This window comes from Xenopus laevis, chromosome 3L (assembly GCF_017654675.1).
Source record: "Xenopus laevis strain J_2021 chromosome 3L, Xenopus_laevis_v10.1, whole genome shotgun sequence".
NCBI lineage: Eukaryota > Metazoa > Chordata > Amphibia > Anura > Pipidae > Xenopus > Xenopus laevis.
This window is the reverse complement of record NC_054375.1, coordinates 129,366,973-129,390,712: the sequence shown is the minus strand read 5'-3', so window position 1 is coordinate 129,390,712 and position 23,740 is coordinate 129,366,973. Positions and strand designations below refer to the sequence as shown.

General features: G+C 38.3%; 1 protein-coding gene across 4 annotated transcripts; it reads left to right on the top strand.

The window, feature by feature from the left end:
• The first annotated feature begins 156 nt into the window (after positions 1-156).
• Positions 157-22,702, top strand: tia1.L (TIA1 cytotoxic granule-associated RNA binding protein L homeolog). 4 transcript variants are annotated; one of them, XM_018251071.2, is made up of 13 exons: positions 159-478; positions 4,060-4,156; positions 9,261-9,359; positions 10,708-10,762; positions 10,947-10,979; positions 12,083-12,170; positions 13,472-13,547; positions 15,515-15,623; positions 15,761-15,856; positions 15,951-16,035; positions 17,014-17,146; positions 17,727-17,872; positions 21,325-22,702. In XM_018251071.2, exons 2-13 carry the CDS (start codon positions 4,145-4,147, stop codon positions 21,449-21,451), a joined length of 1,059 nt encoding a protein of 352 aa, XP_018106560.1. In that variant the 5' UTR covers positions 159-478; positions 4,060-4,144; the 3' UTR covers positions 21,452-22,702.
• Positions 22,703-23,740: the final 1,038 nt, after the last annotated feature.

The window sequence follows — 23,740 nt, the reverse complement described above, 5'->3', positions numbered from 1 at the left end:
ACGACTACAGAATGAATAGCGTTCGCGACGCTATCATTAATATTACAAGTCATAGCAACTATCACATAATTTCAAAACGTTGCAAGGTCTGAATTTGGTACTCGCTATGATGTCGATTTTGCTCAGGCGTTCGGCAGGGCAACCTTTATCCCGTGGGCCTCGCTTTGCGCAAGCGCCTTTCTGCACTGCGGCCATCTTGTGCTGACGGTCTCGCTTGCATTGTTTCAGGCCGGGTTGGTGGGGGCCGGCGAAAGTGTGAGGGAAAACAGAAAAAAAGTGAAGCAAGAAAGAAAAATATCGGCCTACTACTACCCGAGGAGAAACTGAGACCCTTTCTTCCTTCTACCTTTCCACTGGGTTATCCTCCAGGGCCCAGGACAGCGCGGAGCCCACAGCTTGAAACCATGGAGGAAGAATTACCCAGAACGCTGTGAGTAGCCTTTGCTTGGAATAGGCCGAGTTCGGATCAGAGCTAAGGGTACGGCTGCTGTGTGGGACATTATTAGTCATACAGACACTGCTGCTGGCTAACAATTGTCTAGGGACTGGGCTGTAGGACCAGAGCAGTGCGGCTTTCTGTCCAGTAATGTGCTCTGTGACTATCACCAATACCTCCCATTACTGACACTATTTCTCTTTCTCACCGCTTCATCATCATCCTCCTCCTCATTATCCCATGGCTCCTGCACCTTTATGGTCCTATTGTTACTTTTGGGAGCATTTAATTTTATGTTGTTACATACCTGCACTCAATCTGTTTACATATATATATATTATATGATATTATATATATTTTATATATTTATTATTAGATATATATATATATTTTACACACACACTTATTTACACATCAACAGTCCTTACACATTTAAACCTGTGAAAACAATTCTGATCAGCTGTTGCAAGTATGTAAATATATATATATATATGATCCCTTATCCGGAAACCCGATATCCAGAAAGCTCCGAATTACGGAATGGCTCCCATAGACTCTATTTTATCCAAATAATCCACATTTTTAAAAATATCCTTTTTCTCTGTAATAATAAAACAGTAGCTTGTACTTGATCCCAACTAAGATATCATTAATCCTTATTGGAAGCAAAACCAGCCTATTGGGTTTATTTAATGTTTAAATGAATTTCTGGTAGAGGCTCAAAGACCCAAATTACGCAAAGATCCGTTATCCGGAAAACCCCAGGTTCCGAGCATTCTGGATAACAGGTCCCATACCTGTGTGTGTGTATATCTATCTATCTATCTATCTACCCCAGTGTGCCCCTAGTATTTAGAATTGGTGGATAAAACAGGTACGAAAGGTAGCACCTGGGTCCTTTTTTCCTGTAAAGGAGTGCGTTGGAGCTATGGACATATATATATATATATATATATATATATATATATATATATATATATATATATATATATATATATATATATATATATATATATATATATATATATTAGTCCCATATGTCACAATAATCATCACATGCCTGGGTGCTGTCTCAAACTTCATAAAAAGATTCCAATAATAGACGCACTCGAGGGCTACACACACACACTCACTCTCTATATGTACATATCCTTGTTTGTATAGTATACACAGTAACCAAGGTTAAGAGACACTGGAAGGAGATCCCAGCTTACCATGTGCAGTTTATATGGGTTATTTACTTACCTGAGGAGTGCTATGGGGCACAAAAGTGCACCCCACTAGTGCTCACTTACAAAGCACTTGTGCTCCTGCGGATGCTGGTCTCTGCATGAAGCAGCCTACCTCTGCCCACCCCTCATAGATCAAGCGCCAACACAGTCAGTGCTCTATTCACAGGGCATACTACAAAGATTATTTTTATTTTATATAGCACCCACAAAGTATGTGATGCTGTACAGAGTCTGTGATGCCGTACAGAGTCTGTGTATGTGTGATGGCACAGAGAGGGCCCAATCCAGGTAATATTAATGCTAACAATCATGTAAATCTAGGTGTGATGCATAAATGATATGATTTTACATTTTATTTGAGGGGGCAGAATAATCCAAAATAGAAAAAAGGTAAATTGCAAGAGTGTCTCAGAAGCCTGCAGTATAACTGCTACACAAACACAGGGGTGAGATTTGTTTTTTTTGGGAGGTCACTTTTTAGCATACCTCCCAACATTTTGGAAGTAAGAAGGGCAAAAAATTTTTTTCTACGTAGCACAGCAAAATTGTTCGACCACACCCATTCTGTGGCCACACCCACTAATTACCATGTTTGTTTTACAAAATTTGGCTGGTTATGAAAGTTTGAAAATATTTCTCCTTATCTAAGCATTCTCAATAGAAAAAATTATTCTCAGTATAAAAAAGACTTCTCAATAGAAAAAAATCCATTTTAAAAGCCAAGTCCCACATAAATAGTGTAAAAGTCCAATTATATTGCAGAAAAGGAAAATGGATTCCTAAGTCCATTGAATTGCCCTATGGGTAAAACTATAGGGGGGAATGTAATAAAATTTGCAAAGTTAATCAGAAGATTCACCTACCTAGGGCACAACGATTTGGGGGGCACTGGGCAGGTACCTCTTGAAGAGCATTCCACCTACCCCTAGTCTGGACTTTCTTGTCTCTGCTGACTCTCTGCACCTCTCCACTCCACCGTGCGTTCCCCTATGATGTCATCTAAACTGTGTTTTTGTGTCTCAAAATTGTTACAAAGTATCTTATTTGCACCTGTTACCTGTTCTGTGCTCTCTGCTAAAAGCCAATTAAGTTAGAAACTTTGTTTCTTTTTCTGGCTGTTCAGTGCAGAGAAAATAGGGACTTTCCAGTACAAATGAGGGACTGCGGGTTAGGGACTGTCCCTCTGAAAAAGGGACAGTTGGGAGGTGTGTTTTAGCATCAATGAAAAGCTGCAAGAAATGTGCCCATCTGAATTTGTTTAAGCACCCAACTAGTTCTTGTAGGCCATATGTGGAATTTTTTATTACCTGTGTGGGCAAGAAGGTGAATTACCTGTGGAAAGAGATCTTCTGTTTTCTCTACAGTTTATTTTGTGCACTGGGTTCATATTTTTCTGTATGTTTTAGAGGGAACGTGCAGCCAACACCCATTGGTACAGGTATGGGACCTGTTATCCAGAATGCTCGGGACCTGGGGCTTTCCAGATAATGGATCTTTCTGTAATTTGTATCTTCGTACATTTCTACTATAAAATAATGTAAACATTAAATAATCCTTATTGGCTTTGCTCCCAATAAGGATTAATTATATCTTAGTTTGGATCAAGTACAAGGTACTGCTTTATTAGTACAGAGAAAAAAGAAATTATTTTAAAAAATTTGGATTATTTGGATAAAATGGAGGCTAATGGAGCTTTCTGGATAACAGGTTTTCAGATAGTGGATCCCATACTTATTTTTTTTTTTTTTTTTTTACTATTGTCTCCTTCATGTTTATTACTTACAAGAAGCAGCATCTTCTGATCTCTAAACTTATATCTTCCCTTTGACCAGAATCTCTTTGTGTGTTGTGTTTTTGTTCAGGCCATTCCCACTGAAAAATACAGTGTGTGTCTATTCTGCTTGTCCTGAGCCGGCCTAATGTTCACTTTCTTTGCATCACTGACTACCTTTAGAATTTGCTTGCTCAAAGAATGTTCCTTGTTTACTTTTTTTTTTCTATTGCTTTGGGAATAGGACCATTCACCTCCTACTCAATTTATTGGCAGAAAAGTATATTTTGTACTTCTCTAAAATATTTAGTACCAGGCAAAGTTAAAATGTTTATATTAACCCGCCGATTGCATAAAATTTGTGATACACAAACTTTTGTTGTTCTGTTGCACAGGTATTATCTGAAATCACTAGTATGCCGTAATGTTAATCGTGTAATGTTAACATGTTGGTTTCTATAAATATAAGACACTGAATGCAGAAGTATTTGAAGCAAAACACCATATTAATAAAACCACATGTGCCTAATTTTGAATCATCAACTTAATGGCTCTAACAGTTCCAAGATCATTGCCTGTTACAAAACCATTTAAAATATATATTTTTAATCTTTTTCTAGGTATGTGGGAAATCTCTCTAGGGATGTGACAGAACCCTTGATTCTTCAGGTGTTCAGCCAACTTGGTCCATGCAAAAGCTGCAAAATGATCATGGATGTAAGTGCCTTTCACATCACACTAAATATGAAGTAAAAACTTTTTGTGCAACTAACGTAACATCCCTGAGGCCTGAGAAAAGCACACCTTTCCCCAGCAGGGCTAAATTCAGTTTCTTAGGGTAATAATATAATATTCCTTCCTGACACGAACATGGCATTTGGATTACTTACTGTATCCATTGATACTGAATTGATACTGTCATAGGAAAAAATGTTTTTTTTTCTCCAAAAAGCATTAGTTAATAGTGCTGCTCCAGCAGACTTCTGCACTGAAATCTGTTTTTCAAAAGAGCAAACTGATTTTTTTAACTTTAATTTTGAAATCTGACATGGAGCTAGACATTTTGTCAGTTTCCCAGCTGCCCCCAGTCATGTGACTTGTGCTCTGATAAACTTCAGTCACCCTTTACTTCAGTACTGCAAGTTGGAGTGATATCACCCCCCCCCCCCCAGCAGCGGTCAACAGAACAATGGGAAGGTAACCAGATAGCAGCTCCCTAACACAAGATAACTGCTCCTTAATAGATCTAAGAACAGCACTCCATAGTAAAATCCAGGTCCCACTGCGACACATTCAAGGGATACTGTCATGGAAAAACATGTTTTTTTCCCAAAACACACAAGTTAATAGTGCCGCTGCATCAGAATTCTGCACTGAAATCCATTTCTCAAAAGAGCAAACAGATTTTTTATATTCAATTTCAAAATCTGACATGGGGCTAGACATTATGTTTTCCCAGCTGCCCCAGTCATGTGACTTGTGCCTGCACTTTAGGATGGAACTGCTTTCTGGCAGGCTGTTATTTCTCCTACTTAATGTAACTGAATCAGTCTCAGTGGGACTTGGCTTTTACTATTAAGTGCTGTTCTTAGATCTACCAGGCAGCTGAAATCTTGTGTTAGGGAGCTGCTATCTGCTGGTTAGCTTCCAATTGTTATGTTGTTAGGCTGCTGGGAGTGAGGGGGTGATATCACTCCAACTTGCAGTAAAGAGTGACTGAAGTTTATCAGAACACAAGTCACATGACTGGGGGCAGCTGGGAAATTGACAATATGTCTAGCCCCATGTTAGATTTCAAAATGTAATATAACAAAATCTGTTTGCTCTTTTGAAAAATGGATTTCAGTGCAGAATTCTGCTGAAGCAGCACTATTAACTGATGCATTTTGAGAAAAATATGTTTTCCCATGACAGTATCCTTTTCAGTTACATTGAGTAGGAGAAACAACAGCCTGCCACAAAGCAGTTTCATCCTAAAATGCTGGCTCTTTCTGAAAGCACATGATCAGGCAAAATGATCTGGCTGCCTACACAACAATATTTCAACTAAATAAAATACACTTATTAGGCAGGAATAACATTTTACATGATGAAGGAAATTATTAATGCATTGTGAACAGTGTAATTTAGAAATAAAAACTACAGCATAAAAATCATGACAATCCCTTTAAATGGGCTGTGCTTAAAGGGACCAAAGATAATACATGTATCAACTAATGTATCAATTTAGCACTTCAGAAAGGCGTAAGAAGGTGAAAAATGAAACTAGAGTATTAGACACAAATAGAAATAAATTGAAAAAAAAGTCTTTATTTTCTGGTGAACTATCTGAAACCATCTGGACTGGAAAAAGTGTTTAAACTATGCATAATTTTTCTTTAGTAAGTTAAGCAAACCATAAGAAAAGTACTGTTCAAATTTATTATTAATTATCCACATTTTCTGGCTGGATTTGTATACAACAGTAATGTTCTACAAAGAGGTCTGTGTAGAGGTCTGTGTAGATCTTGCACATGCTTATGGCCATTAAAAAAAAAAAAAAGCAATATCTGCCCAAACTGGCCTGCGTTAGAACGCTCATTACCCCTTCTTTTGGTAGAGAACTAATCTGACTGACTTTACAGTAATCAGTCCCTTCCTATGTTGATGGTGCAACATTCTTTTCTTTCAATCTCAATGGATGTCCTTATGTCACCTGCAACATCCTGTAGGCTAAGGTTTGCTAAACAGAGTAGTCTATTGACCTTGTGTATATGAGTGCAGCTTTAATATATATCCTTTATAACAAACAAGAGAAAGTTGTGCTCACCACTTATTTTTTAAAACCATTTGGGGTGCAATGAGGCTGTGACCACAAAATACATATAGACAAATACTAGAGGTTCTCTGCACTCAACCCATTATCAATATATTTAAGACATTGAGACATTTTGTGCCTTAAAGGAGAAGGAAAGATACGGAGGCATTTTATTGCCAATAGATTAGCTGCAATAGTGCAAGCTAGAATGCTATATTTATTCTGTAGAATGTTTTACCATACCTGAGTAAAAAGCTCTAGAAACTCTCTGTTTAGAATAGGAGCTGCAGTATTAATGTGGTGTTACATCACTTCCTACCTGAGTCTCTTCCTGCTCTGGGCTCAGATTACAGTAGAGAAGGGAGGGGTGGGGGAAGAGGAGCAAACTGAGCATGCTCTTGCCCAGGGCAATGAGGTTTAAGCTGAAGGCAGGAAGTCTGATACAGAAGCCCATGTGTACACAATAGAAGGAAAGAAATGCAGTGTTTCTTTTGACAGGGGACTCAGAGCAACATTACTTTGGGGGTTTACTGGTATATTTAGATGGACCTTTCTGATAAGGCTTACTTAGTTTTAACCTTTCCTTCTCCTTTAAGCTTCTAAAAAATGACTGGGATATGGGATGACTGACGTAGTTGGCCAGCTTAAATATATTGCAATATATGGACAAAAAAATCCCTGTTTTGTTTTAAGGGTAAGGCATTTTTAGTAGCTGTATGCACAAAGTGTCTCAATGTCTTAAATATATTGATAATGGGTTTAGTGCAGAGGACCTCTTGTATTTATCTAAATATATATCCTCTATGGCACTTCTTTTCAAGAGAGAATAACCCCAGTTCTTCAGGGCTTTTATTGTAATTTACATCTTTAGTTTGTGTGGTTGGCCTTCTTTGCAACGTTTCTCATTTTATTGCAGAGAACCTTATGTACAGTACAAAATCTGCTTACAGCCACTTTAAGTATATAACAAATGAAATTGCAACACATATTGACTTCAAATCTTTAAAGGAGAAATAAAGTCTACACCTCCCTCTATGCCCCTCTACTGCCCCCCTCCAAGCTTCCTTCCCATGCAGCCTCTATTCTTTTCAGCAGTCTGCCTGTTTGCTGACTTGCAATAAATCTGCAGAGTTCAAAGGAGCCATCTTCCCCGACTTCTGATCTTCTTCTGTTGGAATTGGATCTTGAAGGAGCATGTGCAGTTTAATCTATGTCCTAAATTTGCTTCTACTGTGCACGCTCCCACAAGATCCGCATCGGTGACGCATTGAAGAGGAAGAGAAAAAGGACAGAAGCGAAAGAGGAGACAGACAGAACAGGATGAGAAGACAGACAGAAAAAGATGAGAAGACGGACGGAAGAGCATGAGAAGATGTTCACGAGGCTGAGAGGACGGACGGAAGAGGATGAGAGGACGGACGGACGGAAGAGGAAGAGAGGACGGACGGAAGAGGAAGAGAGGACGGACGGACGGAAGAGGTAAAGAGGACGGACGGAAGAGGAAGAGAGGACGGACGGAAGAGGAAGAGAGGACGGACGGAAGAGGAAGAGAGGACGGACGGACGGAAGAGAGGACGGACGGAAGAGAGGACGGACGGACGGAAGAGAGGACGGAAGAGAGGACGGACGGACGGAAGAGAGGACGGACGGACGGAAGAGAGGACGGACGGACGGAAGAGAGGACGGACGGACGGAAGAGGATGAGAGGACGGACGGAAGAGGATGAGAGGACGGACGGAAGAGGATGAGAGGACGGACGGAAGAGGATGAGAGGACGGACGGAAGAGGATGAGAGGACGGACGGAAGAGGATGAGAGGACGGACGGAAGAGGATGAGAGGACGGACGGAAGAGGATGGGAGGACGGACGGAAGAGGATGGGAGGACGGACGGAAGAGGATGGGAGGACGGACGGAAGAGGATGGGAGGACGGACACAAGACTGACAAAGATGGTGCTTTTGAACTCCACTGCAACTCTGCAGATTTATTGCAGGACAGGCTACAGGGAAACTTCTGAGAAGAATAACTCTTGCAGGGAGGGGGGATTGAAGGTTAGTTTGAGGATGGGTATGGTTTTGTTCTCCTTTAAATTCTTTATCCTTGGTTTAACAAAGGGGTGCCCAAAAGGTAGATTGGAATCTACCAGTAGACCTTTAGCTGGGGATCAGTAGATCTCAATACACTGTCAACAAACAGCTTGTCTATATCACCTTCCTGTTTCATGCTTTTCATTCAGATATTTATTATGTAAAGGTTACATAAGAAATAGTTTGTTAAATATTAATTTTCGCATAAATCATTTATTTGTTATCTCAATAAATCAATATTTAATATTTTCCATGAAGCAGAATGCTAAAGCTCTTACAGATGTAGATCATAATGCGAAATCATGGCTAAAAGTAGACCTTGCATTCGTAAAGTATGGTGTAACAGGTGGAGGAGCATTTTGGGTACAAGAAACTGTAAGGACCATGTTTTCTTTCTTTACTCACTACAGGCATTTTGTTTCTGAGAGTAGCTTTGAATGCTACTATATTAAACATTCAGTTATATACTAGAAGGCTGCCAGACAAGTAGACCTTTGTCTGATTTAGCCACCTAACTGATGGACCACATTTTGCTGATCATTTTCCTACATTTCTGATTGATATCCGAAGGCGCCTTGATAGAAACAATTCTTTTTTTGCAGTATACATAATTAGATTTCCAAGAATTAGCCTGGCATGTTAATTTTATCCTTCAATCACTTTGCTGCTTTTCTTCCCAATTTGGCCATGGACACAAGGATTTTTTTAGTGTTGACCAAGGCCCTACAACATTTATTAGAAAGCAGAAAAAGACAACACAACATATCACAGGCATCCCCCTTTTTGAGGTGCCCCTGGTGCATTTTAGATGCATATACATCAGTGCTGTCCAACTTGCTCTCCTTGTTTATACGTATACAACTGGTGCTATGCAAATAAAGATATACACATATAATAATTGCTCTGTATTAAATATTGGAATTGTTCTGTTGCTTAGACCGCTGGAAATGATCCCTACTGCTTTGTGGAGTTCTTTGAGCACAGACATGCAGCTGCATCATTAGCAGCTATCAATGGTCGAAAGATAATGGGCAAGGTAGGTTTTAACAGACATCTCTATGAAAGTATTGTAAAAGTAATTTGCTATTTTGCCTTTGGCTGGGCTTTCTGAGGCTTATGACTGTAAATTTTTGAGTGGATATGTAGGCTGATAATTAGAACCAAAAGCTGAACAATACATTGAAACAATGACGGGCCAAAATAGCATAACGTAATTATTTTGAGGGGGTTGTTCACCTTTGAATTAACTTTTAATATGACTTAAAAAGTGATATTCTGACACAGTTTGCAATTTGTTTTCATTAGTTGTGATTTTTAGTTTATTTTGCAGCTTTCTAGTTTACTATAATCTGATTGCTATGGTCCAAATTACCCTAGCAACCATGCACACATTATAACAAGAGACTGCAGTATTAATAGGGGAGGGTCTGAATAGAAAGATGAGTAATAAAAAGTAGCAATGATAATGAGGGGCAGATTTAGTAAGGGTCGAAGTGAAATTTAGAATTTTTGATTTATTTTTTGCTCAAAACTCTCAAATTCGAATTGTGAATTAACCAAACTTGATTCGAGTTTTAAATCAAATTTTGACATTTACCATATTCTGGCCCTATTCAACTATTAGCCTCCTTAAACCTGCCAAATTGCTGTATAACTCAATGGGAGAGGTCCAGGGATCAATTTGGCAATGTTTGTAGCCTTCCTGACATTTGAATTTTTTTCGGAGAAAAAACTTGAATCGAGGTTTTTTTTTGTTTTTTTTTTTTAAATTCAATTAGTTTTTCTAATTCAAATCAAATTCTATTCCAGTTTTTGGTTCGATTAAATTCGTTCGAGCTGAGAAGATTTGATTTTATAAATACATATCAATTGGTCGAATTTATATCAATTGGTCACATGAATACGAAATTCGACCCTTGATAAATCTGCCCCTAAATGTGTTGCCTTTCAGAGCATTTGTTTTGAAGATGGGTTCAAGTTAGAAGAAGAAGGCAAAGTTATAAAAAATAAACAATGAAGACCAATTGTAAAGTTGATTAGAACTGGCCATTCTATAATATACTAAAAGTAAACTTAAAAGGTGAACCACCCCTTTAAAAAAGGCTGCATTTTATTTATTAGATAGAAATAGGGCAAAGCCTTTATAAATGGTCAGTCATGGTTTCTAATTGATGACAATCGTGCAAACATTATGGGTAGTGACTTTGAGCCACTGGTAAAATATCTTGAAAGATGATTGTGCTTTGTGAGGTTACACAGTGATCTTCAGAATACAGTATACTGCATCTTGGGTTTATTCTTAATACAGCTTCCCCTTTTATATCATGCCAAAATATTCTATACCAATCTGTCAAAACTGATAAAATATTTTTCTTTAATCAAAGGAAGTAAAGGTCAACTGGGCCACTACACCAAGCAGCCAGAAAAAAGATGCAAATAGTAAGTTCCTCAGTTTTATATATCTATAAATAATTATCCATTTGATATGTTTGTATTTTAAAAATACAAGTATCATGAAATCTGTATTGAGTATTGTTGTAAATTTCTTTTGCTAAAACAGTCGATTATTTGCTTTGTTGTCTGTGATCATATTTTTAAGAACAAATCTAATCTTTGTCATCAGGTAGTTCCGTTGTCAGCACACTGCGTTCTCAAGGTAATTGTGTCTTCTTACAGATAAAATTCAGTCTCTCAAGGGTGATGAACGATAGCTATTTTGCCAGTATAGCTACTCCTCTTCACCCATTTCTTCTTCTCCCACTCAGGCTACTTTTTGCCATTTTCTTTTGTGCAGGGAGCACTTAATCTCACTTTACCCACTAAGCCAAACAGTCATTAAGCCCTGCTATATTCCGTTCTCTTTATTAAAAATAATAAATGCGGGTCTGTTTCCCAAAAACTTCACATTAGAAACTGCATTCAATTTATTATGCCATTTTCTGTTCTTTTAAAGCTATTTTATAGCTGGTTTTAAAAGAAAAAGAAACTCTTCTTAACATTCTCTGATTGTATTAAAGTGGAACTGTCACCCAGACATACAAAGCTGTATAATAAAAGTTCTTTTCAAATTAAACATGAAATGCAAATTCTTTTTTTTTTATTAAAGCATTCATAGCTGTTGTAAACTCATTTAAAAAATCTCAACTGTCAATCAAATATTATCTGCCCCTCCTCTATTGGAGGCGGCAGACAATTACTTTCACTTTCCATTCAGCACTTCCAAGATGTCACTGCTCTCCACACATTCCCCAGTTCTCTTTACCATTCAATTGTATAGCCAGGGCCTGGGGATGGACATCAGGTCCTCCATTCTCGTGCACAAACAAGATTCTGAGATGATGCAAGACTTTCCTTAATAACAGTGTCCACAAAATGGCTCCTGCTTGCTATAATATTTACCAGACCGAAGGAAACCAGATTCAAATAATTTATACAGTGTAATAAAAGTTCATTTTGCTTGACTAGCGTGATAATCTAAGATTTGGAATAATTTTTTTGGGTGACGGTCCCCTTTAAATGTGTATCTATATTGCCTTTAATTATCCTGCAAAGCTATAAAAGGCTGTGTACTTCAGTAAAATAACATTGGACGCTTTATCAGATTTCTTCCTGTACTCCTTCATTTCCCGTTAAATACTGGGCTTAATTATAATTTCGGTTCAATATTAATAACTTGTTTTCTGTTACTTTGATTCTTGACATATAATTAAATCTGTGTTTTTATTTCTGTATTCATTTTCACCCTTCCCCCCCAACAAGATCATTTCCATGTCTTTGTTGGTGACCTGAGCCCAGAAATCACAACTGATGATATAAAAGCAGCATTTGCACCATTTGGGAGAATATCGTAAGTGGAGAAGATATTCATTTCCATTCTCTGAAACATTTATCATGATCTGATATACTGTAGATGCATATGCGTTTGCCTTTCATTTTTTTCAAAATAAACTCAGTGTTGCCTTTTGTAATTTCTGTTAACCGTTTTTTTAATGTTTATTTCTCAAAATTTGCCGCAGCCACAGTCCAAAAGCGCATTGACTTGAGAATTCAGTTAACAAGCCATGTATGCTCCCTTTTTTTTAAAAAATTTGCATAGGGGAACTATAGCGAAAATGTAATATAAGCTTCCTCATACTTAAACAAGAACCTTTCTAAATACAATCAATTAAATATTCTGCATAATTTCTGAAATGATCAAGTTTATCTTCACTATTCATCTCTCAGCATCTGTTTCTCTTCATTCTGTCTTCATGCAGGAGTTGGGTGTCAGATATTCATTGACAGTTAGATCCAATATATCTTATAGGAGGGCTCCTTTTGCCTAGAAGATGTATTAGAGCTCACTCTAAAGCTGTCCATACATGTAAAGATTTTTAAGAGATCCAATCGTTATCGTGAGACCACAATTATCTCAAAATGACCTAAAAAGACCATTTTAGGCAATATTGCCAGCAAACTGAAGAGTAGCTGCCTGATTGGCCCTGCAAACATAGATAGATTGCACTGGGACCGATAAAGATTTTTAAACCTGCACGATCAATTTTCTGACAGATGTCGGCCGAAAAATCGTAAGATGTACGATCATTCGAATCCCACTAACCGCACAATAATTTGACGGATTGGTCGGACTGCACTGAAATTGGTCGTTTACCAAAGAAGAATCGTTGCGTCTATGGTTACCTTAAAAATAATTATGTCTCTCTACATGCAGAATTTGTGCAAAAGGCAGTTATTTTGTTAGATTTTGTTTGTACTGGAATCAGTTTTTTGAGTGAGCTCTGCTTTATCTGCTAGGAAAGGAACCCCCCCTATAAGATATACTAAATCTGTCAATGAATATCTGACACCCAAATTCTGCATGAAGACAGAATGAAGGATAGTGAAGATAAACTTGATTATTTAAGAAACCATGCAGAATATTTAATTGATTGTATTAAGAAAGTTACTTATTTCAATAGGTGTATATTACATTTTCATTTGTGATAGTTCCCTTTTAAAAGGAACTCTTTAAACAATTTCATTTGCTGGCGCTTTTTCCCTGTGCATTTAAATGAGCGTTGAGGTAGGGGATTTCGGAGGAAAAAGTGTTTTTTTATTTTTCATGCTACCTGCCATGACAATATAAATCGTATCATTTTGTTTTTTTAGAGATGCCCGTGTGGTTAAAGATATGACAACTGGAAAATCTAAGGGGTACGGATTTGTGTCCTTCTTTAATAAATGGGTAAGTGTTAAAAATAGCACTAAAATTCAGAAAGGTAATTGGCTTCACAAAGTTCTTCAGTTGGAGATGTTTCTCAAACCCGCTGCCCATACTAGTAGATACAAGATAAATAACTTGTTTTGGATGATGTAGATAATCTACTGTCCTAATTTGTTATTTTATTATTTACTGTTTTTGGCATTATTCTGGATTCCTAAACGCAGCCAGTCTTTATCCACTAATTTATGCATTTTGTGATAAATGCATAGAAATATTGGCAATCCAAACATCTGGGAGGGTTGCTTCCTGCTGGCTAAGTTATGGAGATCCCAAAAATGCCATAGACCTATAATGAGGAAAATATTTCCTCTTTACTTTGATATTTATCACTTACAAATATACAAACTGACAATACAATATTTTCATATGTTGATGTGGTAGACAAGATTACTTATTTTGTCCAAGCAAAATTACACATAAGGGGAGGCCCATTTATCAAATGAGTTTTTTTTAACTAATAAATTCGAATATACTCAGATTTCGACTGGGAGGTTATTTAAGAAAAAAATCGAGTATCTAAAACTCGAACGAATATTACCAACCCAAAAACTGAAATCTAATTAAACTAAACTCGAAACTAGTTTTTTCTCAGAAAAAGACTTGTCAGAAAGGCTAATAACCTTCAAATTGGTCTCCCATTATATGAACACTTAAGGTGGTGAATAGTCAAATTCAAATTATTCCCAGGGTATAGGTTTGAAAAATCTCTCAAAATTCAAATTCGAATAGAAATTTTAATTGTTTGGATAATTCACAATTCGAATTTTAGCTTTTTGAACAAAAAAAAATTGAGAATTTGAATTTCCTATTAGACCCTTAATAAATCTGCCTCTTATTGCGCCTTTACGCAGGCCAATGCAAAGAAAAGTTACAACTTTATTAATCATAGGCTAAGCATTTTCCTGGTGGTGGAGATCAGATTAAAAATAACCCCCAGTGATCATATAACATTGAACAGTGTCCGTATAGGCTCAGATTGAGGAATTCTGATTTGAAAGCAGTTTTGCCGTATCATAATGTTTCATGGATCAAAAGGCGTTTTGCTGATTTTTTTCCAATTATATTTTTCACCCTAGAGAATTGTCGTTCTTATCTTATCACTGCTATCAGGAATGTTTTTTAGCCTATCACTAATTTGTTACTCTTCATTGAGAATAAGGTGGTCTGACGGCAAGGAATCTTTTTGTTCACTCTATTGCAACTTGAAGCTATTTGCAGACCACAATAAAATCACAGCACAAGGATGACAGGTGCAAGATGTTTTCTGATTATTGATGTGCCATTTCAAGGCCCCTCGGTATACCCCATACACTGCCTAGTTGTGGATTAAATCTTGAGGTGCATTTAAAATCGCTAATTCCTCATCAACAATTTGAATGAATGTATAACTGAGAGTAATCTTTAATGAGGAGCTCTAGTGAGACAGGCAAGTAAGCTGATTTGTAGGGATGCACCGAATCCAGCATTCGGTTCGGGATTCGGCCTTTTTCAGCAGGATTCGGATTCGATTGCCAAGCCGAACCGAATCGAAATCCTAATTTGCATATGCAAATTAGGGGTGGGGAGGGAAATCGCGTGACTTGTCAGAAAACAAGGAAGTAAAAAATGTTTCCCCTTCCCACCCCTAATTTGCATATGCAAATTGGGGTTCGGATTTGGTTCGGTATTCGGCCGAATCTTTAGCAAAGGATTCGGGGGTTCGGCTGAATCCAAAATAGTGGATTTGGTGCAACCCTACTGATTTGCATCCACCTGTGAGATATACTAGGGAGCCGAAAGGCATCTAGAAGCAGTTTACTATTTGGAAACTAGATCTGCTGAAATTAAGTTTGAATTGGAAATGGATCTTTTCTTGCGGCATTCCCTTGCCTTTACAGCTCTATCTTTTAAACTGGTCTTGCTAAATCGGCTTTCTTACTATTTTCCAGGATGCCGAAAATGCCATTGCACAAATGGGAGGACAGTGGCTTGGTGGCCGACAGATTAGAACTAACTGGGCCACAAGAAAACCTCCAGCGCCAAAGAGCACCTATGAATGTGAGTTTGTTTACATGGACAAATTTTGCTTTCATTTTTTCTTAAAAGCTTATAAACACAGTTCTTGTCTCCCCAATGGTGGGTTGGGAAGTAGTCTTAAAACGTATAGTTGTTTATATCCCATTATTTAATTGCAGCCAACGCAAAGCAGTTGACCTATGAGGAAGTTGTCAACCAGTCAAGTCCCAGCAATTGTACTGTGTACTGTGGTGGTGTCACAAGTGGGCTAACAGGTGAGCGCTTTTTGTTTTTTATTGCATTTTATGGTCTTTTATTTGTAAATTTTTTTTTTTTTTATCTAATCATATATTCATGGTTGTGTTGCAGAACAACTCATGCGGCAAACCTTTTCACCTTTTGGTCAAATAATGGAAGTCAGAGTCTTTCCAGATAAAGGCTACTCCTTTGTACGGTAAGTTTTGACAGTTGTATTTGCCCCGCTTGTTCTACACTATATTTATTTCAGTGAAAATTTAATTTGTCCTTTTTTACACTTAAAGGGGAACCATTGCGGAAAAGGAAATTAAATATAAGCTTCATCATACTGAAATAAGAAACTTTGTAAATACAATCAATTAAATATTCTGCATCGTTTCTGAATATTCAAGTTTATCTTTACTATCCCTCTCTCAGCATCTGTTTCTCTTCATTCTGTCTTCATGCAATAGGTGTCAGATATTCATTGACTGTTGAATCCAAAATATCTTATGGGGGGGCTCCCTTTCCTAGCAGATGTATTAGAGCTCTCTCAAATAACTGATTCCAGTACAAACAAAATAACTGCCTCTTTCACAAATCCTGCATGTAGAGAGACATGATGTCTGGTGATTTTAAAAAGACCCCCCCTACAAGATATATTGGATCTAACTCAATGATTATCTGACACCCAACTCCTGCATGAAGAGAGAAACGGATGCTGAGAGAGGAATAGTGAAGATAAACTTGAATATTTCAGAAACAGTACAGAATTTCTAATTGATTGTATTTAATAATTTTCAGTGTGCTGAAGCTTATATTAAATTTTCATTTTTGTGATAGTTCCCCTTTAAGTAAAATTGATGTAATGGCACTCTCTTGTGTTTGTTTAAAATATGCAGCAAACATAACAATATTACATGTATGTGCAAATATTTAGTGTATCAGGTTTAGCTATAGTTCCAATACTATCCGCTATAGGTAATGTGTTCACCCCAGAACTCATCCTATGCTACTTTCAGACTTGGTTACCAGGAGTATATAGGAAACCAAACAGACAATTTCCTCAACTCCGCATTAGGCCCTGTATTGAAGTTATAACGAGCCAGGAGCATGAGTCAGGCTCTATAATGGAATACATTGTCAGAGTGCTCTGTATGACATATTGAATTCTACTGGTTGCATTTTTCCATAGGTTTAGTTCCCACGAAAGTGCAGCTCATGCTATCGTCAGTGTCAATGGAACTACTATTGAGGGGCATGTGGTGAAGTGTTACTGGGGAAAGGAGACTCCAGATATGCTGAATCCTGTTCAGCAGGTAAGTGAGGTAAACACTTTTTTTGTAATTCACTTAAGATCATTGTTTGTGTCCAAATACCTAGTCTTACTCTGAGCTGACTGAAAAATATGTGAACAGGAAATTCAAATTCTTATTATTTCAATCACTGTCCAAACTGCTGCTACATATCCTGCCCAGTTGAGCATCTCCCTCAAATATAATCTTCCCAGAATCAAATGCTTACTTTTGTGCTTTTGGCATGCTGAAAACTATTTTGTGTGTGTGTGTGTGTGTGTGTGTGTGTGTGTGTGTGTGTGTGTGTGTGTGTGTGTGTGTGTGTGTGTGTGTGTGTGTGTGTGTGTGTGTGTGTGTGTGTGTGTGTGTGTGTGTGTGTGTGTGTGTGTGTGTGTGTGTGTGTGTGTGTGTGTGTGTGTGTGTGTGTGTGTGTGTGTGTGTGTGTGTGTTTTTTCAAAGATGGACCAGCACAATAGTGTTTTTGCATCAGTTCGATATGAACGTATAGTAGTTTATGATAAATGCTATTAATGTTATTTTTACATATTTCTAGTTTTGACTGTTTTTCTATATTTGATTCATGTTGTAATTGTCTGTCTTTCTCTCTATAAAGCCAAGCCAAATTAGCTTTCCCCCACCATATGGGCAGTGGGGTCAGTGGTATGGCGGGGCTCAACAAATAAGCCAGTATGTGCCCAATGGATGGCAAATGCCAGCATATGGGGTCTATGGACAGGCATGGAATCAGCAAGGATATAGGTGAGTTTAATATAAAACATAATAGCTTAATTGGTTTGGTGATTGCATAAAGTTGAAACATATAACTCTTTTCACTCTTTTCAAGTGTGGGTTTTTATACGTGTAATGCAGCTATTTTCTGTCATGCTTGCTATTTTTAAAGGGGTGCTTAAAGGGCATGTAAAGGCAAAAAAATAAAATCCCATTTTTACTTTAATGAAAAAGAAACCTATCCCCAATATACTTTAATTAAAAAATATGTACCATTTTTATAAGAAACCTGACTGTATGCAGTGAAATTCTTCCTTCATTTATTGCTGTGGATAGGAATTGTCAGACGGTCCCTAACTGCTGAGCAGGGAAATAATCATACTGATGAACAGCAGGGGAGTCCCCACCTTACTTCCCAGCCATGCAGAACTCAAGCAGCTTTGTTTATGACGATCCCTAAGCAGCCCAGACCACACTGAGCATGTGCTGGAGTCTTAGTCTTGCAAAGATGTTTAACAAAGTTACAAGATGGTGACCTCCTGTAGCCGACTTTGAAAGCATAAAGTTTGTTTATATTTAGTATACAAAATACAGCATTTCTAGGCTTATTCTATTTTAGAATTGACATGCCCTTTAAAGGAGACCTGTCACCCAAAAAATGATTCCAAATCCTATTTTATAACATTAGTCAAGCAAAATGAACTTTTGTTACACAATATAAATTATTTAAATCTTGTTTCCTTCAGTCTGGGTATTCATAATTATAGCAAGCAGGCAGGAGCCATTTTGTGGACACTGTTTTTAAGACAAGCCTTGTATCATCTCAGAATCTTGTTTGTGCACCAGAATGGGGGACCTGATGTCCATCCCCAGGCCCTGGCTACACAATTAAACGGTGAAGAGAACAGGGGAATGTAGGGAGAGCAGTGACATCTAGGAAGTGCTGAATGGAAAGTGAAAGTAATTGTCTGCCCCGCCTAAGGCATAGGGGAGGGACAGACAATATTTGATTGACGGCTGGGATTTTTAAATGACCTTACAACAGCTATGAATGCTTTAATAAAAAATAGGAATTGGATTTTATGTTTAATTTGGAAAAGAGGGGCACTCAGGGCACCGATGGGGTTAAGCTCCACCATCCAGGATGTAGGACATGTGTAATAATTAAAATAAATGGCATGCCAGAGGGTGTGGCTTAATCCCCCCTGTACTGACCTATTTAGTTTTCAAGTGTCCTGCTTACTAGGAGGATGGACCTAAAAGTCTAAACAAACTATTGCCGGTACGGTGCTGGCACTGGGGTTCCCCAAGCAGCAGGGATACCTGTGTGTGTGTGGGGGGCGGGGGCCTCCTTCGTGGGAGGTCCCCCTTCCGGGGTCCTTCTCTAGCCCCTAGGCTATAAAGACCACCCAGATGCTCCTGCTCCCCATTCTGGATGGCAGCGGTTTGGCCGTATTGAGCAGTACGTGTGAGTAATCCTATTGTTAAATTTACTGACATTGGCTCTCCCGCTCCTCTCCCAGTGCCTGTCTGCCTCATTCTGCCAATGTTCTGCTAGGACAAGATATCACTGCCCCAACTCCGCTCCCTCCAGGGTGTCCTGACTCTCCCTGCTCCAGCCCTTCTCGCAGGGGAACAGGAGGCACATCACCACAGCACACAGAGGCGTAACCCTTCACTAAGCGCCCAACTGTTGTTTTGTGCCGTAGTGGAACGCATATGCGTTCCAGGTACTATTTTCTCTCATTCGCACGCTTCTTCACAAGCAGCAGCACGTGGTCCCAGGGTGACACGGTACAGGAGCTGTTCCTCTCTGCACTCTTCCCACACCAGACCCTTACTACCTACAGGCACCGAAGGGCATTAGCTTCAGCTAAACTACCTGGGCACCCCTTTTACTCACCTGCTCAGAGGTACCAGAGATTCTGCACATGTCAGGAGGATTATTCCCCAGGGCAGGGGGGGGAGAGCCCTAACTACAGCAGCAGCATCTCAGGTCACATATTTTGTGTGCACAAAATGCCATTCCAAGCTCCCAGGCGGTCAGGCTGATCCTCTCTGTAGGTCTTGTTCCAAGAGACAAGGAGCGGTAGCCATTCCAGGTAATGCTCCATCTCCCACACCAACTCAGCCAGGGAACATGTCCCTTGACGACACGGAGTGGCGGGCTCTTCTTTAGAGCCACCAGCCTCTCTCTGGGCAATTCAGCTTTCACAATCGCTGGCTTCTTTGCAAAGCTTGCCCTCCATTGCTGACAACTTCAGATCACAAAACCAGCAGTAAGCTCAAGAGAACAGAAGGCTCAAGAGGGGATACTTTTCACCATAGCCCTTCAGACGCCTCATTGGCGGGAGCTAATTCATCCCAATCGGAGGGTGAACTCCCACCATCCGACAATTCTTCAGGGGAAGAGGACGAGTGATGAACCCAAGGGCCGTGAGGTGCAACATGATATTGACAACATTATTAAAGTGGACCCGTCACCCAAACAAAATTATTCCAAATCCTATTTTATCATGTTAGTCAAGCAAAATGAACTTTAATTACACTGTGTAAATTATTTGAATATTGTTTCCATCAGTCTGGGAATTCAAAATTATAGCAACCAGGAAGGAGCAATTTTGTGGACACTGTTATTAAGGCAATCCTTACATAATCTCAGAATCTTGTTTGTGCACCAGGGGACAGGGACCCAATGCCCATCACCATGCACTGGTTACACTATTAAATCGTTAAGAGAGCTGGGGGAATGTGGGGAGAGCGGTGACATCTAGGAAGTGCTGAATGGAAAGTGAAAGTAATTGCTTGCCCCGCCTCTATGCCTAGGCATAGAGGTGGGGTAGGCAATATTTGATTGACAGCTGATATTTTTAAATGAGTTTACAACAGCTATGAATGCTTTATTAAAAAAAAGAAATTGGATTTCAGGTTTAATTTAAAAAGGACTTTTATTATACAGATTTTCATGTCTGGGTGACGGGTCCACTTTAAGGGAGTCCTGGAGGTCCTAAAAATCACTCCTTCAGCGGACTCAGACGGCAGGGCTGTTCAAAAGACAGCATAAGTCCTCTGCATACTTTTATAGTAGGTCCCTATTGCATAGGTGGAGACCTGCGATGCAGAATAAGATCAGTCAACATGTATTGCTGTTGAAATCCATAAAAATGCACCACACTGCAGCCATGCATAGACTTGCATTTGGGTACAGAGGTTCCTTTGTACTTTCTCTGTGGCTCCTTTTTGTGCTGGGACTCTGAGCCAAAAGCCAAAAATGCTATAAGGAATTTTTGTATTTTCCTTTAATTGGATTAGACTTGTTTGTGTTACTATTTAAAAAAAATACTTTGCACTGAGCAGTAAGCAACATTTTTATTGAAATGTATTTTGTACTGGAATTGTTTCATCTTGATGTATTTATTCTGGTATATTGGCCTTACTCATAAAGCATTATTGTTGACTTACTCTCCCATTTTCTGTTGCAGTCAAACTCCATCATCTGCCGCAACATGGGTGGGACCAAATTACGGGGTGCAACCTCAGCCTGGGCAAAACGGGACTCTGATCACAAACCAAACTGGCTACCGGATGGCTGGATACCAAACACAATGAGAAGAAGGACTCCCAGCCACATCGGCAGCCTGATGCTGGCCCATTTGTTTACTTTCATACCATTATAAAATTACATCAACACAGATGTCAAATACAGTATATTTATTAAAACAACAAAAATCCAATTTTTTTTTTTTTTTAAATCATGAAACTTTCATCCATTTGTTTGAAAACAAAACACATACTAGAAATGCTGGATGTTTGCCAATTTTTGCCTTCCATTTTTTTTTTTTGTTTTTATTTTTTATATATATGTAAGTTACTTAACCCTGTGTCTCTCAAAGATAACAGCCAAATCTTTTCGACAGTAAAAAGGGTTAAGTTCCTTTATTTGAAATAATAAAAACAATGCAGGGATCACTGCCACTTTGGGCAGAAATTGCACAAAAACCTTTATTTTGTTGTTTTTGTTTTTCACTGAAGTAGTGTGCAGTTTTAGATTGCATTCCTAATAAGATATGAGATGTATTATAAAGTTGAATTGTACAAAATTTTTGATGTTTAAGGTTTAATTCCCCCCCCCTCCATTTAAAGTCTTCACTATGGGGGGGAGCAATTTTGTCAGATTGTACCCAATGTTTAAAATTCTTTAGTACTCAAAGGTTTTTGGTTTACATTTATTTGTACGTAGACATTTTAAAACAGCATTTTGCCTTACAGAGATGTAGCATAAATGGACTGTATCCCTGATTCCCTCCAGCGCTAAAGGTTACCCACATCAGAAAATGTGTGACTTTATCTGAGCCTGTATGTTAGATATTCTATTTCACTTTTCACTTTGTTCTTGTTTTTTTTCCCCTCTTCAGAAAGGTGCCTATGAACAATATCCTGGCTGGAGTCCTTTCTGAAAGATTTTTATCTTCTGTGATCAAAAAAAAACGAAAATGATAAAAAAAATACCTTAAACAGTGATAAATGTGATAATCTTTCCATTTATATGCACTGGGCTTTTTTTTTTTTTTTTTTTTACTTTCAAAAAAAGTCAGGAAATCTTCTTGTCATTGTTTTAATGTGCATAGAACTCAACCTTCAGCAAGCCAATGTTTTAATGGCTGTTTTTTTAAGAATTCGGTGCAAGCCGGTTGTTTGATGATTGACTAAAAAGTCTGTTTGTGTAGCCAGATCTGAAAGTCAAAATAGCTTGCTCATAGGGGTTCATCAGCCTAACTGGACAGTTTATTGCACTGCTCACAGTGATGTTAACAGGGAACAATCCTGAAAGGAAAAATAAAAATACTTGCACCTTTAAAACGTGTGTGCCATCAGGTAAATTAGTGCTCTGAAAAAATGCTTTTATTTATTTTTTTTGCATGGCATTCTAGAATTTGAAGTTCTACTACATGTTGGGGGTTAAAGGCCTGGTTTAGATGGTTTTGATGGGGGAGTTTCAGTGACTGGAATCCATGTTCCATATTATTTTATACAGTTGTTGGGTCTGGACCTCGGTGAAAGTCTTTTCCAATGATGCAGCCAACGCTCTTTTCAAAGTTTCAATCAGAGAAGGAAGTTTATTGAGATACAGAATACAGAAGCATTCAGCAGCTCGGAAGAACGTTCTTCCCATCCCGACCCTTACACACATTGATTAGGTTTCGTATCATATCAAAAACATTGTGTCATACATGATTAGTTAAAATACCACTGCAAAATCTATGTAATGAAGCTAAGCAAAAATATACTTAAATGGGCATAAACTTTATCCATGGTACAGTTGTTTATTCACCTGACCACAAACAATTTCATAATAACGAGATAGCTAGGCATTGGTCATTAGGTTCCGCTTTTATACTGTTACAGTGCACGTAGCTGCATCTTATAAATGATTACTGTTAGAAATATATTTATATACACACACACACTCACACTTAGCAAGACCTAAAATTCCATAGAAAGAACCAGAGTTCAAAGGTTATATAGGCCTCAAAGGGTTAAGAGTGGGCCCTAGGCTAATTAAGATCCAACTCAGTGGAACCCCAGTTTTATGTACCCACATTGTATGTCTTTGATGCCTTTTCTTCATGGTCAAGTTCACTTTCTTTTCCACCATTTTTTTTTTTGTCCCCGTAAAAATGTCAAAAGGGGGTTCCACTTTATATGGAATCATGTACCTGCTATTGTAAAAAAACAAGAATATTGTCACCAATAGTCACCAAGAAGCACAAGTTTCAGCAAGTTGTGTTGCAAAAATGATCATTAAGCAACATATGCAAGGATATAATTTACAGGATTTCGGTCACCGTGTTTATATATAAAATATTAATAAAAATAAACGTACATCAGCTCAATTTC